At 39.1% G+C, this 16,014-nt stretch overlaps 2 protein-coding genes across 3 annotated transcripts in view; one reads left to right on the forward strand and one right to left on the reverse strand.

The window, feature by feature from the left end:
* aven (apoptosis, caspase activation inhibitor) overlaps positions 1-11,987 on the reverse strand; it is a 36,767-nt gene extending 24,780 nt beyond the window's left edge. The window contains exons 1-2 of one of the 2 annotated variants that reach the window (XM_032542655.1): positions 11,711-11,987; positions 8,136-8,307 (exon numbers count right to left, since the gene is read on the reverse strand). In XM_032542655.1, the coding sequence (XP_032398546.1) occupies positions 8,136-8,307; positions 11,711-11,923 (385 nt within the window). In that variant the 5' untranslated portion in view covers positions 11,924-11,987. The remainder of the gene's footprint in view (positions 1-8,135; positions 8,308-11,710) is intronic. The other variant, XM_032542656.1, reaches the window with a different exon arrangement.
* On the forward strand, positions 315-15,146 carry chrm5b (cholinergic receptor, muscarinic 5b). The gene is made up of 2 exons (XM_032542645.1): positions 315-1,185; positions 12,808-15,146. Exon 2 carries the CDS (start codon positions 12,856-12,858, stop codon positions 14,419-14,421), a length of 1,566 nt encoding a protein of 521 aa, XP_032398536.1. The 5' UTR covers positions 315-1,185; positions 12,808-12,855; the 3' UTR covers positions 14,422-15,146.
* Positions 15,147-16,014: the final 868 nt, after the last annotated feature.

The raw sequence follows: 16,014 nt of genomic DNA on the forward strand, positions 1-16,014 counted from the left end.
GCCAAGCCAGGCAGTTGAGATTACTTAGCAAACTGAAAGCAGTATAAAAACTCTGCCAATCACCACGGACTGCTTCCACGGTCACTCACTCTGCTTTTAAAGAGGGCCGCACTCTGGGGATCGCCATTAACGGGGACAGCAGTTGTGCGAATGCATTTTCCCTCTGATGAAGACATGCAAACGCAAACAGTCGGCCCTTTCTGAACCGCTGCAGACACCCACATCGTCTCCTCCTCAGGCTCCTCCCCTCCTCTGCTTCATCCACCTCTTCCCCTCTTCCTCCCTTTCTTTCGTCCTCTTACATGTTGCTCAGTGCTTGGAAACAGGATGACGCTTCTGGACATGTGGGAATTTCTCCTAATAGTGCCTCACGGTTGAATCTACGTGTTGCTGAGGATGTTAGAGCAGCGTGCATCTGAGAAAATCTTTCAGACATGGCAAGCGGAAGCTTGGTAGAAGACAAAAAGTAATTCACGCTGTGTAGCCTTGGGGACTAAAGAAGTTTGTCTCTGCTTACCTTGCCAGTGGAGTTGCTGGAATTTTGCAGAATGAGGTAGAAACTGTGGCTTTCATCAATTTCCCAAAAGATAAAAAAAATTATGAGATTATTATTATGAGAATTATGAGATCTCCACTTGATTATCACTGTTGAGGACCAGGAGCCGTTTCCAGTAACTCACCCTTCTGTGAAAAAGGTCTGAACAGCGCCAACGAGGCACCGAAGCTGTGCTGTCACATGGACATTGAACAGCTGTTAGATTTACCATCTCGTCTCAGAAAGAAACCGGACCGCTCAGGAGCTATACAGCACTGCACACGACAATGCTGAAAAAACTTGTTTGCATCAAAGCACCTCGTACTTAGCAACTGGTGAGGATGAGAGACTGTGTGATGACCCACCTGTATTTGACAAGTGTGTTTTTCACCTCGTTGGAGAGAGGAGCGCAGAGGGAAAAAAGTCAACGAGAGGAAACAGGGGAGGGGAAGAGCGAGCCAGCGAGGGAAGGTGTGAAGCCAACACTGTGAAACAAAAAGCTAGAGAAGACGAACAGAGCTGAGAAAGACAGAGAGAAGATAAGAACTCTGCCAGGCTGAAAAAGGAGTAAAAGCACAAACAGCAGATCAAAGACCTGGCCCAATGCCAATTTAACGCTGGAGGATCGTGTTTTGTCAGAGCCATAGAGGGTGAGTATATATTCTGTTTGATGTATCTATTATGGCAGGAAATTAACAGCACACGGGAGCAGCTGTCAACTTACTGTTCAGTCAAATCATATTATAAATTCTAACGTTGTACAATGCTTATTACTAAATAGCAAACGTAGCCTGAGTTACTACATTAGTGAATCATGGAACAAGTGCTGTGGTTCATCAGTTGTCACCAGTGCTTTTAGAGTTCAGACTCGCAGCTCTACAGTGCATTTTGCACAATGTCAGTTTAAAACAGTCACTTTCGACACCCATACAGGTTATTAAATTGATCCGGAATATGAAATGTACTTCAATGCGTTTGGGCATGGGTGTGTAGACGTCTTCTGTGTTTATTTTTTTTACTCGTGGAAGGTACAAGGAGTAAGATGATTTGATTTAAGGTATCGTAAAAAAAAAAAAATGTAATAAAAAAAATTTAAAAATTACATTACTGGCATTGCACTTGTTGTTGATCTTGCAGGTATTTGAACACTACACGCTTTTTTCAAACAAGTTTTAAAACAGAGCTAGAACTGAAACGAGCCATTAGTTGATCGCCAGCAAATTAATATCCAACTATTACAATAATTCATTTTTTAAGCAATTCTTTAAAAAGTAATGCCAAAAAGCACTAATCCTAGCTTGTAAAATGTTAAGATTTGCTGCTTTACTGCAAGTGACGATTGTTTTCATCAATTCATTTGCTGATTATTTCATTGGATCCATTGCTTATCATCATCGTGGATGGTGGTGATGTCATGAAATTTTAACACAAATGTATTATTTTACTGAAATCTTATACCTTGAAAAACAGCAAATTCTTACATTTGAGAAGCTGGAACCCTTGAAGAAATTTTTGGTATTTTGGAATTACAAAATTACTTAAATGATAATCAAATAGTTGCCGATTAACTTTTTATTGATTTAATTGTTGCAGCTCCAAAGTACAGTGGACAAAACAAGCAATTTGACATTGTCTTCAACTCTGGGAGACTATGGGGCTCATCTTTTGAATATTTTCTGTAAAAACACAAACCAAAAATGTCATTTTAATTCAGAAAATAAATGCCAGAAAAATTACTTTATTAAAATTAATAAAGTTTATTTCAAATTACTAGTTAAAACACTCATTTTATACCCTATTGTATGATTGTAAATAGGGCTGGGCTGCGATCCAGCAACATTTACATTATTCGGACGACACTTAATAAATTACCAGATAACGTCATGTTGTAATATACATCATTACTGAGATATGAAACTAACCTATACAAGGATAGAAGATATTCAAATTGTAATTTGAATAGGTTTGTCAGTCAAAAGAAGCAACTTGACCGACGGCTCTGGGGAACTTATTATACTTATTATATTTACAATTTCCTGTCAATAATTGGGGCAATTCTTTAAGATGTTAATTTCGCAAAAACTGATAATGAAAGCAGTTGCAGCCCTGAAACGAGCCCTCATAAGGGACTCTCAGGTTTTTAAGGATGAAAGTGGGTAGACTGTGGGATGATCTCAGTGGAGTGTCTATGATCCACCTGCTGCTTCATTTGGCCTCACACCATCCTCTACTGGCTTCATCATGATCAGCAATCACAGGGAAACGAACAACCTGTAATGCTTTGTTTCCTATTTTTGCCAAGCAGACTGTACATTAACAGCCTCATTCCTCTGCTTTTGACGCCAGTCTCCTCCAGTCTCAAAGGCTAATCAAGTATCCATAACGTCACCGGAACATATAAATTAATGCTATGATTGGGACTATTCATCTTAGTTAGGAATACGTCCTTGTGTTTGTCAATCTAGTTAGCTGAATCACTGAAGCTCTAATGTGATTTTCTTTTTGTCTCATTATGATTGAGCCCTGATAGGTGCCCATTAGCGGCTTTTGTAAACTACGGCTGCGGGGGAGGAGGATTGATCCTTGTGTTAATGTGTACAGATAGATGACCGTGTTAGGATGTAAATAACTGCCCAGCAAATCCCCCCAGTCTTACAGACACATGGACACACACAGAACAAGGCAATTGCACCATGTGTGCATAGCAACAGCACAATCAACCCACAACAATGCAAGAACTGAGACAAGACCCGGCAAAATGAAATCAACCTGGGGATACACAACAGTCTACAGCCAGTAATTCTGGAATAACAACTTGATGGGTTTTAATCCACTCAATACATCCGCCTTTCACCAAAATTTCTTTCTGATAAAAACAATTCGACACAAAAGCAGCTTCTGAAAAGCCCTGGGCAGGGACTATTTTGAATTTCAAAAGCGCCAAGGTTTCATCCTTGTAAAGCAACCTCAGTCTGGAAGTCATGAAATGGGTCTACTGCAGCCTCACACTGTGAATCTCAATGTATTAATAGAAGGTGCAATCAGACTCAATAAAAACACATGATTGCTAAAAGCTAAAAGCGCTTGGAATGTTTGGACAAACAGTGGGGCTGTAAAAGCCATCCACGGGGCCACAATACAACAGAAAACATGAATTTCTATTCAAATCAAACGTCTGCATGACACCCTGTCAGGCCCCAGTTTTACAAATCACACTGAGTACAGTTCAGCTTTCAATAGAGTAGAAAGTCAGCCAATGTATGTCCTGATGACTTCATTATATATTTTAAATAGAGCGTCAAGGCAAAAAAGGTAGAAGTCTTTATAGACCTTGTGTTTGATTTTTTTTTTTTTTATCGTATGAATTCATTAATACATGAAGAAATCAAATAAAAACTTGATAAGCTTTGTGAGATTACTGCAGCAGCACATGCATTTTGATACAAAAAGACAAAGTCAAACGGAAATTTAAGCAAACTGAGGTTATATAAACGGAGATTATATAAACAGCAGTGACAGCCAGAACATCTTAGGTAGAAAGTAAGAATGAAAGGAGTGGGATGTATGGACTTCAGCAATACCAGTACTCAGATCTTTAACTGACAAAAGAAGCAATACTACAGTGTAGAAATTGTCTGTGAAAGTACAGTAAAAGTCATGCATTCAAAGTATTATCATCAGAATATACTTAAAGTACCAAAAGTAAAACATACTCATTATGCAACATATTAGGATTAGGATTATTGATGCATGAGTGTGTCTATAATGCCGCAGCTGGTAAAGGTGCAGGTCATTTTACATCACTTACTATACTGCTGGATTTTTTTTTTCACCAGGGAATCACTGAATTCTTATTATAATCTATAATAATACATCAGAATGTTGTTCGTTGATTATACTTTGTATATTAATTATTAATCAACAGCGGCAGAATGTGCCAGGGCAAAGAAAAAGTTATCATGTGAAAATAAAATACACCAAAACAAAAATGAACACACATTATCTGAATCTTGAAGTCGAGGATTAGACATTGATCAAAAGATTTGATCAACTTTCTGTTATAATCTGGAACACAAATTTAGGATTATTATCATTTCAAATGCTCAAAAATACAATCTCATCTCAACTTTTATTAAGAATCTGTTCTGGGGCTCTCAATCATATCTAATATAAAACTCAAAAATCAATACTGCATAGTATCACAATACATTCTGTGGCAACACAGTATTAATACACAGACGCCAAGTGTAATTTTCTAATTAGATAAATTAGACATTAGAATTTTGTAACTTTTTGGTACTAGAAAAATAAAATAAATTGCTTTTCAGTCAAAACTGAAATATGGCAATTTGTTTAAAATAAAAAGTGTTATAATAATATATCGTGGGGCCTCTGGTGATTCCCACCCCTGCCTAATAAATGTCCAAATCCAGCATTTAGTGAGAATGCTGGAACCAGAGGCATTAATTTGGTCCACTGAAAGTGCAGTTTTTGCCACTGAAAGGCTAATATTATCATTTTAAGGTTCTAAAATTATGGAAAAGATCCTTACAGAGATAGACTTTTTTTTAAAAGGAGTAAAATCCTCTTTGTTTCACCCGGAACAGCTCAGATATCGGGATCGCTAAACCCACTAGACTCCATTTCAAAGAACAATACTTTTAGCATGTATATACGGTATGCTAAAATAATAATTATCTTACTCTTTAACAGAAAGCTTGACCTCCTTAGAAATCCTTTCCATAATGTTGTGAGACACTTAATATTAATCTGAGTCTGCCAGTGGCAAAAAAAGCACTTTTGTGGACGGTAATTGAAGGAGTGCAATTGCCCAATAGATTACATTGTAGCTTGTTTTGCTGACTGCAGACTGCAGCCATCTCGATTAATACTGGACCAATGTCAAAGAGAGTTGTTCCCATCAGTCGCTTAGACACAAAAATAGGGTCCAGGTTGAAAAACAACAATGTTTCCCTATCTGTTGTTTCCAGAGATTTTCAGTTGTCTTTTATGGAAAACAAAGAAAAGCTGCAATTTACACATCTGAGAAGCTGGAACAAAGTTTGGCTTGAAAGATTGGTGCAGATTCATTTTCTGTCAATCAATTAATACACCAACTGTTTCAGCTCTAAAAAGATCTTCTTTCAAAAGTGCTTTGGTCCTCTTTTAACAAAACTTCAATGCTTTCTGCCCCGTAATGTCAGGTAGTACAAAACAATCTCCACCCACGCAGAAATATATTTAAAACAGTTTTGTTTTCGGTTGTTTATATGAGCTCAGCTCTGACAACCGTGGACGGCAACATTATCAGCCTCTTTGAGTCTTCATCAGGCACCATCCCTGTATTGAGATTATGGCATACTGCTAATTGCATTTCTTTGAAGCTAATATGTTGCAAAATCTCACACACATCTAACGCCTCCAACAGATTGTGGATAAAGCACTGCTCTCAACCTCTCTGCAATTCTGAATCTCGTAAGATACATTACAAAAGGTTGAGGAGCACTGTTAAAAGCCATTTCTATCCTAAAATACATAACATCTGCACATTCTTGCCAACCACAATCCTCAACACTTCAACACCTTGGATACAATAAGTGGCAGGGAAATAAGTTCCACAATACGAAGTATTCTAATAAGAAGTACTCTTAATAATGGGAGGTTTCTGTGGCAGATTCCTGATTTCACGGCTACCTTAATTGGCCAGAAAAACGACTCTTGAAAGCATCAACTCCCACGTACAATTAAGTATCCTCTAGAGAGCGGCAGCCTCTTGCTGTACGACATGACTAATCTGACAATGTGGGCAAAACACAGAGACGAGAGAATCGAGTCAAACAACTCACAGGAGCACCTTTGGCATTAACGCTACAAGGGCAGGGGAGAGAGACACGGCGATGCAACGAACTCTCCAATGGCGTGAGAAAAAAAAACAATTCTATAAAAAAAGTTACTGCTTAAACACTCATCCTGTGTTTAAAATGGCATCATAACGTACTGCTAAAAAAACAGCAAGTCATGCACAAATGATCAAGAGTCAACTCTTAGATAGATAGATAGATGTATATTTATAGTGTTCCTCCCAGAATTTTATTATATTTCTATTACTTCAAGACTCTGAAACTACACTTGCATTAATTGTTTGGGGTCAGGCTGTTATAAGCTCCATTGTGTTGACCAAATAGTCGCTAAATGTGGCTGTCTGGTGCAGCACACAGTGGGCTGTTGGAGCTTTTTACTGAAACAGGTTCTGAAGATAACACTGAGATGGGGAGAGCTGTAAGACTGAATCAAAGTTGTGGGCCATTAAAACCAAAACAAAGTGCTGAAAAATGCTAAAATGCCCCAAAGATCTAATGGGGAGCTGCACTCAGCTGTTTATTCTCTGTGCGTTTTGTCACCATTAGCAAACTATTTTAAAATGACACACGTCAGTTGACTTAGTGCAGCTTCAAACATTATGAAACCCACAACAGGCTTTTAAAAATGTACCATAAATGGATAGTACATTTTTCTCTAAAAATTAAATGTGCAAGAAAGAAAAATCTCATTTACATGCTTTCGAGTTCATTTACATGCCATCATGCCAAATGACTGGTGGAAGATGTTTGTTAATTAACACAAGGTCAATGAATGGTGTAGCCCTAATTTGAATAATGGCATCTTGATACCCAAATCCCATCCTGTTGATTTATAAAATTCAAATGAAACAACACTAGACAATATAAAACCAAAGATTCCTCGACTTTTAACACACAGTTAATAATACAGTGAAGTGCAACGCTAGAAAGCCAACAGCCAGAGCAATATTACTAAATTACTGCACGCTCGGGCGCTTTGAAACTGAGCTAAATGTGACAGTCGGTCTGTTATCTGTGAATTAGTCATATATAAAAAAAATCTCAAGCTCAGCCCTAATAAGAGAGCACTGAGATGTCTACTTGTGTTCCTTTGGGAGATGAAATATCAAAAGAAACCGGGATGGGACTGTCAAGAGCCCCGGGGGCTAAAACACAGACCACTAAGGATGAAATTAGCAAACAAAGACAAACAAGGATTTTTCTATGCAGCCGTCTGACAGCAGTGTCCGACACACGCATTTCCTTTTGACTAATTAGGCTACAGAGACAAGTTCAAAATACTACAATTAGACTCAGTGGAGTATTTGACACACAGTGAATTTTCCATGTCATTATTCCAGTAGAAGGCTAATACACAAATTAAAAGTCGATACAAAAGTTGAATACACTTGTACTTCCTCTTCAATCCAATGATGGCTTGATCATTATTAATGAAAAAAAAAATGTAAAGACAGCAAAGACAATGGACTGAGAATTTGTCACTTAAAGAAATATTTCACCCTGCCTTGAATTCTTGAATAAATTATTATTTTTCTCGCATGCCTCCGCGGTGAATGGAGAATTGTCTGTCCTAGTATTCCTTTAAGTTTTTGTAGCATTGGCTTTATTATGTTTCTTTGTTAAGAAAAATCTATGTCAACGAAACTAAGCGTTATATAAGATCAGATACCGGACTTGTCTCTCCTGCTAAAGGCTGACTGTCCCCTACAGGTGTGGTTGGCAAAGCAAACAGATGTTACCTGCTGACCCCAGCAGGACGTGGTAGTCCGTTCCTCTCTGTGTGGGCATGTCTTCGTCAGGTTCCGGTCTCTCGGACACCTCATAACGGTCCCAGTTTGACTCCAGTTTCCTCCTGGAGAACACCTCCATCCGGTCGCCTTCCCCCTCAGAGTTGTCCCCTTCATCTTGGTCCTAAAAGAGAACAAGGAAGAATCTGTGATTCACGTTAAAAATGGGAATAATGATGCACACTTCTGGACAAATTGTATTTATGAAAAGTGACTTTTCAAAGCACTTTGTTTTGTTGCATTCTGACGCCTTTAGCTTTAATCCACTTTGTCAGTGCCCAATGTGAGGCGAGTGCAGATTTCAGTCGCGCATGCGCCACTTTGCGAAAAGTAGCATATAAGATGCTAACGAGAGACTTCTGTAATGTCAATACAGTAAAAATGGACCTACTTAACCAAGTTTGTTCAGTGCTGGCTACAAGTTAGCATCAAACACAACAAGGGCTGTCAGTAGAATGACGTTTTGAGCCAACGTTAGCAATCAACCAATCATAGATAGCTAAAACATTTCTGAAATGATTGCTGGCTACAAGCTAGCAATCAAACACAACATAGGCTGTCACTTGAATGGCGTTTTGAACTAACATTAGCAATCAACCAAACACAAGATGGTAGGATGGGACACATGGATAGGACAGACTTTTTAAAGTGTTCAAAAAGCCTTTGTCCATCAATCAAGTTAGGAGAAGAACACTGTAAAGCTGACTGGTACACTTCGACAGAAAATAATTGGCGTTTTACACAAATGGTTCCAGTTCCTTAGATCTGAAGATGCTTTTCTCCGTTTTGTATCATTATAAACTGAATATCAACTGAATAGTTATTTGACCTTAAGATATACATTTTAGAGACTCAACGTATAAATCAAGGAAATAATCTGCAGATGAATCAATAGTGAAAATAATCGTCACACATAAAAGTACTACCGTACCTTCTTGCAATTATCATGGGGCACACATTAACAAGCAGGTGCAATGATCTACCCAAAACATTTTATCCTACATTGTTGTGACCAAAAATTGTCTTTCAAAGTCCTGAGAAGACAATGTGTAGAGAATTCTACATCTTCCTTTTCCTGTACCATGTTCCTACCGGAATTGTTGGTTGTAAAATGTATGTGCACCAACTGGCACACAATTACATAACCTCTGAAATACACAAGGAACACAAGGAACTAGAGCCTGACCGATATACATGGGCGGGCCGATGTTATCTGCCGATATTAGCCATTTCCCAATCTATCAGTATCAGCATTTATAATGGCCGATAAAATAAATCATCATTCATTCAGTGATTCTGACAAATTAATTTAAAAAAAATAAAATACAAAACGGAAAGGTCAACCATGTTATGAGTGTTGGCGTTACATAGTTTGTCCACCAGAGGGCGCTCTACAGCCCTGTTGACAACACTGATTTTTTTTTTTGTTATAGTGTTTTTGTTCAAAGGACTCTTAAGTTTCATATCTTAAGTTTTTGATACATTTTATTCATCAGAATGTTAATATATTTTGATGTTCCTCTGTTATGTTGTGACAATAAAACAGATTATCATCATTATTTTAGCGGGAACTCATAACTACAAATAACCAATGTTAGGGAATTTGCATTTTGATATTAAATTCTTTGGTGTCATTCAGCTGGTGTAAATCACAACATACAGAAACGGCAGATTGTGTGAACAAAAATCATTAAGACAAGATTTTTTAGATTCACTAACACATTGCTCCTATTCATGATTGGTAGCTAAGCTTAACAAAAACGGTCAAGGTAACGAACATCTAAAACGGAACTAATTCAGTTTGTCTGTGTCATAGATTTCTTGCTGCTTTGTGAAATAGCGGCACAAACCTTTCCTAAGGTTGTCATGGAAATGTGCAGTTGTGTCAGGGACAAAGCATGCTCAGTTGTTCTGGTGCTGTGTCATAACTCTACGGCACCGTGGTAGCTATGTATCCATCAAAGGAGATTTTTTTTCATGAGTGCAATCAAGGAGCCCCTATGTACCAAAGGACATTTGTTTGATAGCAATCATTACAGAGCCCCTGTTGTTTCCCTTGTACCCGCTGCCATGGCAGGAGCATCAAGTGACAAACATCCCAGTGGAAAAGAAGCTGAACTCTGGTATCATATCCGACAGCGTGGAAGATTTTTCAAGAGCTTGATCACTCTCAGTCTAATAAATCTATACATGCCGACAGGATGACATGATGTTCAGTATACATGTAAGTTAGAGTAAAGGGGTGGAGTGATTATGCTGTGACACAAACCCACTTCTCCAATGCACAGCAATCAACCAGCCGTGCTACTTATATTGAATATGACTCACCACTTTACAAATGCTATAGCCATGATAGATTGTGTGGAAACACACAAGTCCCACATCGACAAACGCGTTGACGTCATATCACTTTGCCCAACATTAAGGTTGTCTACACATATAATAAACTTTATTTCAGACCCAGGGGGATCCATATCAAAATAAGAACATATACAAACACAAAATAAATAAAATAAAATAAAGCCTTCCACAATGTTCAGTGCCTAGTACACAGACATGTTCGCCAATGGTTCCACAATCTGGAGGAGAGTCTGACAGAACTACGTACAGGGTTTGCCAAAACAGTGATTATGTCATTTTCTGACTCAGATACCCTACACATAAATCTATACATCAGGTTACGTAAAACAGCAGAGCAGGCAGGTACCCCAACGCAGACAAACATATGGCTTGTACTGGAGCTTCTTGGAGCTTTCAGCAGCAGCCATGCTGTCATTATAAGCCACTGTGAGTTTTCTGATGCTGCCTTGCTTATAACGACACCACAAGTAGGCCGTATACAAAGGTGTACAATACGCTCTAAAAAGTGAGATTTTCTCCAGGTACAGAGCACATGCTAAACTTACGACCCAGCATGTTGGCTTGAGCATACAGCTTCCGACGCTGCCTATAGATATCCTTATCATCAGAAAGGTCATTTGCAATGACCTGGGCCAAATATGTAATCTCAGTGCACACCATAAGTGCAGTGCCAGACAAAAAGAAGTCAGGGAAGGTTGCCTGTCTGTCTTCTCTACTTCTGATAATCATAATCTTACTCTTTTTAGCATTGTATTTTATATCAAAATCCACACCATACTTTGTGCATCCTCTCAGAAGCTGTTGGAGACCAGCACTATATGGGCTAAAGATGACCAAATCATCGTCATACATAAGGTGATTAATTAGTAAGTCACCAACCCTACAGCCTGTAGCCTACCACATTCATTTAAAATCAAAGACAACGCATTCATATACACAGCCTAACGTTAACTGTGTTTATAGAAACGTTAACTATTTCAACGTTTTTGGTGCAAATGAGCGAGCATTTACACTGACTTTAATATCACTTTTAGGCCGAGTTGAAGAACTGTGTGGGTTTTCTTGGTGACCCAACTACAAAAATACAAAAAGTGTCAATGCTGTTTGGTAACGTTGGAGCGGGATACTGGGGCAGCCTATGGGACGCAACTTCCAAGCTCTCTCACCCCGCGCTGGAACACCGCTGCATGGGCGCTTCCCCCGCGTCCACGACCGCGGTAGTGGTCTCTTTTACTCCGGCCGCGGCCTCCTCTCCCTCTGCCCCGGTGTTCACCGCCAAAGCTGTCGCTGTCGTTTGCACCCCGACCACCTCTTTTCCAACTGCCTCCCCTGCCTCTGTTTGGTCTAACCTCCATTGCTGTGGCCGAACAGTTTAGCATGTGACACCACAAAGTTGAACCAGTTGAACGTAATGAGTGTTACATTGAATGGTGTCCTACAACAAAATGGCGATTGTAGCTTCCAAACCACGTTCCAAACATAGACTGTGTGTGTGTGTGTGTATTATATATATTATATATATATATATATATATATATATATATATATATATATATATATATATATATATATATATATATTAACAGTTTATGGTCTATGCTTCAAAATGTCATTTAATCTGTGGACGGAAGTATAGACAATAATCAATTTACCATTTCAGTTATTTGTCAACATTTTTTTTTTATTATTCTAATGGGAAACATGATTCAGGGAATAGGGGATGAATAAAATAGGCTACCATTCAACGAGGCTCTATTGCATTCAATACAAATACATTTCTAAACACATTTCTAAACACAAAACAGTTGCAATGTTTACATACCAAAATAAACATGTTATTGTTTTCAGTAACTATCATGCATTCTGTTTTATTAAGTTTCGAGCTGTATTGAAATAAGTGAAATTTCAGAAGTGATTCAAGGTTCTTGCGAATTAAAAAAAGTGTAAAACTCACAAATAATTCAGTAGATTTGTTTGCTATAGTAACATTTGGCACATGGTACTACAATGAATACTGCTAGTATTATAAGTGCATGTCTGTGACACCTTGAAAACAATATCTATTCAAATTGATTCAATTTTATTTATAGTATTAAATCATAATCATCATTATTTCAAGACATTTTACAGATAGGTCTAGACCACACTGTGGTCTGGTTGGGGTATTTATAAACATATATATATATATATATATATATATATATATATATACATATACAACAAATCCATACTCAAATCACTAATGCTCTTTTTTTTATTTTAGGAAAATTCTTAATGGAACCACAAACGGGGACCTCTCTCTGACCTGTCAATGGTAATGCAGACTGATAACAAAATGGATGTAAACTCTCCAAACAGCACTTTTGCCAGCAACACATCACATACCCAGGCCGCTCCCCACAACGTTTGGGAGGTTATAACCATTGCTACTGTGTCGGCCATTGTCAGCTTGATAACCATTGTTGGTAACGTGCTGGTGCTGCTGTCCTTCAAAGTCAACAGCCAGCTGAAGACTGTAAACAACTACTACCTACTGAGTTTGGCCTTTGCTGACCTCATCATAGGAGCGTTGTCCATGAACTTATACACCACGTATATCCTGATGGGTTACTGGTCCTTAGGAAACCTTGCATGTGATCTCTGGCTATCAGTGGATTATGTAGCTAGCAATGCTTCAGTTATGAACTTACTCGTCATCAGCTTCGACAGGTACTTCTCCATCACAAGACCGCTAACTTACAGGGCTAAAAGGACTCCAAAGAGAGCTGCCATCATGATCGGCCTTGCATGGCTGGTGTCTTTTGTCCTCTGGGCACCACCCATTCTATGCTGGCAGTACTTTGTAGGAGAGAGAAACGTCCCTCCTGACCAGTGCCAGATCCAGTTTTTAACAGAGCCTGTGATCACATTTGGGACAGCCATTGCTGCTTTCTACATCCCCGTCTCCGTTATGACCATCCTTTACTGTAGGATCTACAAGGAGACGCAGAGACGCACCAAAGATCTGGCAGAGCTGCAAGGGCTCGCAACTGAAAATGTTCTAGAGGGGATTAAACCACAGAAAACTATCATTCATTCTTGCTTTCATTTCACCAGAGAGAGGAGAGATCAGAGTCAGGCCTCGTGGTCCTCATCTAACCAAAGTAATGCCACTAAAACTACCATCAGATCAGATGAGATATGGGTGAAAGCAGATCAGATCACTTCCTTCAACAGCTACTCTTTATCTGAAGAGGAGGAGCAGCATGTGTCAATAGAAACGCCACAGGGATCTTTCAAAGAGCAAGGTAGTGGACAAAGTAATAAGAACGGGCAGGTGAGTGATTATACAGAAGATCTGTACTTTTCCACTCCTCAAAAGAAGAGCAGTAAAAAACACATCTCTTATAAATTGAAACCTGGCTCAAAGGGTAAAAATGGCAACTCTACAACCGTCACACCCTGCCTGCCTGAAGCAGAGCAGCCCACCAAAAACGCCTCCCCTTCCTCCTCCACCACCTCCAAACCCCTTGACCCTGTCCTGAAGAACCAGATCACCAAGAGGAAGAGGATGGTGCTTGTGAAGGAGAAGAAGGCGGCCCAGACTCTCAGTGCCATCCTCCTGGCCTTTATCCTCACATGGACGCCATACAACATCATGGTGCTCATCTCCACTTTCTGTGCCGAGTGCATCCCCACGTCCCTGTGGCACCTGGGCTACTGGCTGTGCTACGTCAACAGCACCATCAACCCCATGTGCTACGCCCTCTGCAACAAGACCTTTCAGAAGACCTTCCGCATGCTTCTGCTCTGCCAGTGGAGGAAGAGGAAGAGGAGAGGGGAGGACAAGCTGTACTGGAGTGGACAAAACGCAAACGTCAACAATAAAATGACCTAATGTGGCAAACTGCAATGTAAAGCAGACTTATTGCTTTTGTCCCCAATTTTCTTGATATATACTGTAGTTAGTGGTCACCTTCAGCATGATGTGCTGCATGTGATTTTTGTGTTAAAGTACATGTTGATAGAAAATGAGATGACCCTGAAGCAGCACTTAAACCAATGCTCAGGATTATTACAGAAAAGTAAAACCCGGTAGGGACATTGTTACAAAGGTTAAAAAGGGGTTCAAATTATTATATGAATCTATTTCAAAGGGGAACTTCACTGATTTTAAACATCAAAGTGTACAGGTTGGGTAGTATTACTGCATATCTGAAAAGAATATAAACCCTTTTGTGTCTCTTTTTTTAAGATTATTTTGTTGGGGGCATTTTAGGCCTTTAATTTCACAGGACAGAGGAAGACATGAAAGGGCAGAGAGGGGGGGAATGACATGCAGCATAGGGCTGCAGGTCAGAGTTGAATCCAGGCTCGCTATATCGAGGATTAAACCTCTACATTAGTGAGCCTGCTCTACCAAATGAGCTAACCCGGCCGCCCTTTCATGACTCTTGATGGCGCTGCACAAAGTCTGATCATTTGCCTCAAGTGATGTCACCTGAGTCGCTGTTGGTCAGGGCTGGAAACTACAACAATGAAAATAACATAGAGTTCTTGCCTCCTCTCCATACTAGTGGTAAAACGATATCTTAAAGCAAACTGTAACATGACTCCGAAGTTGTTGTATTTCAAGTAAACACATGGCTGGACAGTCGGGATTATATACGTTCAACACTGACGACAGGTACATGTTTACAAAAAAACGTTGAGTTGAATTATCAGAATATCTTCTCATTGAGCGATGATGGGATCAGGCTAACTGTTGACAGACTGCTGAAGCCATATACTGTTTTAGCCTTGGCTAAAACTTTAAATTAATTTTTAATAGTAACGAGGACTTTGGATTTGGCATGAATCTCGTTCATTGGAGTCATTTGACGAGTCACTTCAGGGCCAATGTGGAAAGGAGAAACAGTTACAGGAACTAGTAATAACATACTTTTAACAGACATAGTGTATGAGCATGAGGGTAAAACCTTGAAACCTTATATAATCCTCCTTTATTATAATGCTCACATGCTCTGTATATAAGGGACATATTGTAGACTTTCACATTTCAAAGTAATTTATAGTATAAAGAATATATTTCACTGATTCTGTTGGATGTTACACCTCCCAAATGGTATATGTAATTGCTTAGTGTATATCAGTGTTAAGTGGATGTGTTTGTTTTCTATCTTGGCTCTTGCAATCGATATTTTATCTTGTGTTCAAGGGCTAATCTGTACATTTCTGTGCATTTACAGTTGCATTAGTTTCACAGTGGTAACATGACATTTGTTAATGGATCACGTCCATTCCTTTCAATTACTGTAAAAAAAGATTGGTATCTGTGCCTTTTGTTCTGCTGAGGAAAAAGAGCTTTGATAATGAACCTGTGCTCATTGTCTGTTTGTGCAGTTTTGTGAAATGGAGTCTGTTTGTACTGATTTGAACAGTGAAATACAAACTCAAAAGTTTTCTTTCGTCGGCATTTCAACATCCACTG

This window comes from Etheostoma spectabile, chromosome 18, assembly GCF_008692095.1.
Source record: "Etheostoma spectabile isolate EspeVRDwgs_2016 chromosome 18, UIUC_Espe_1.0, whole genome shotgun sequence".
Taxonomy (NCBI): Eukaryota; Metazoa; Chordata; class Actinopteri; order Perciformes; family Percidae; genus Etheostoma; species Etheostoma spectabile.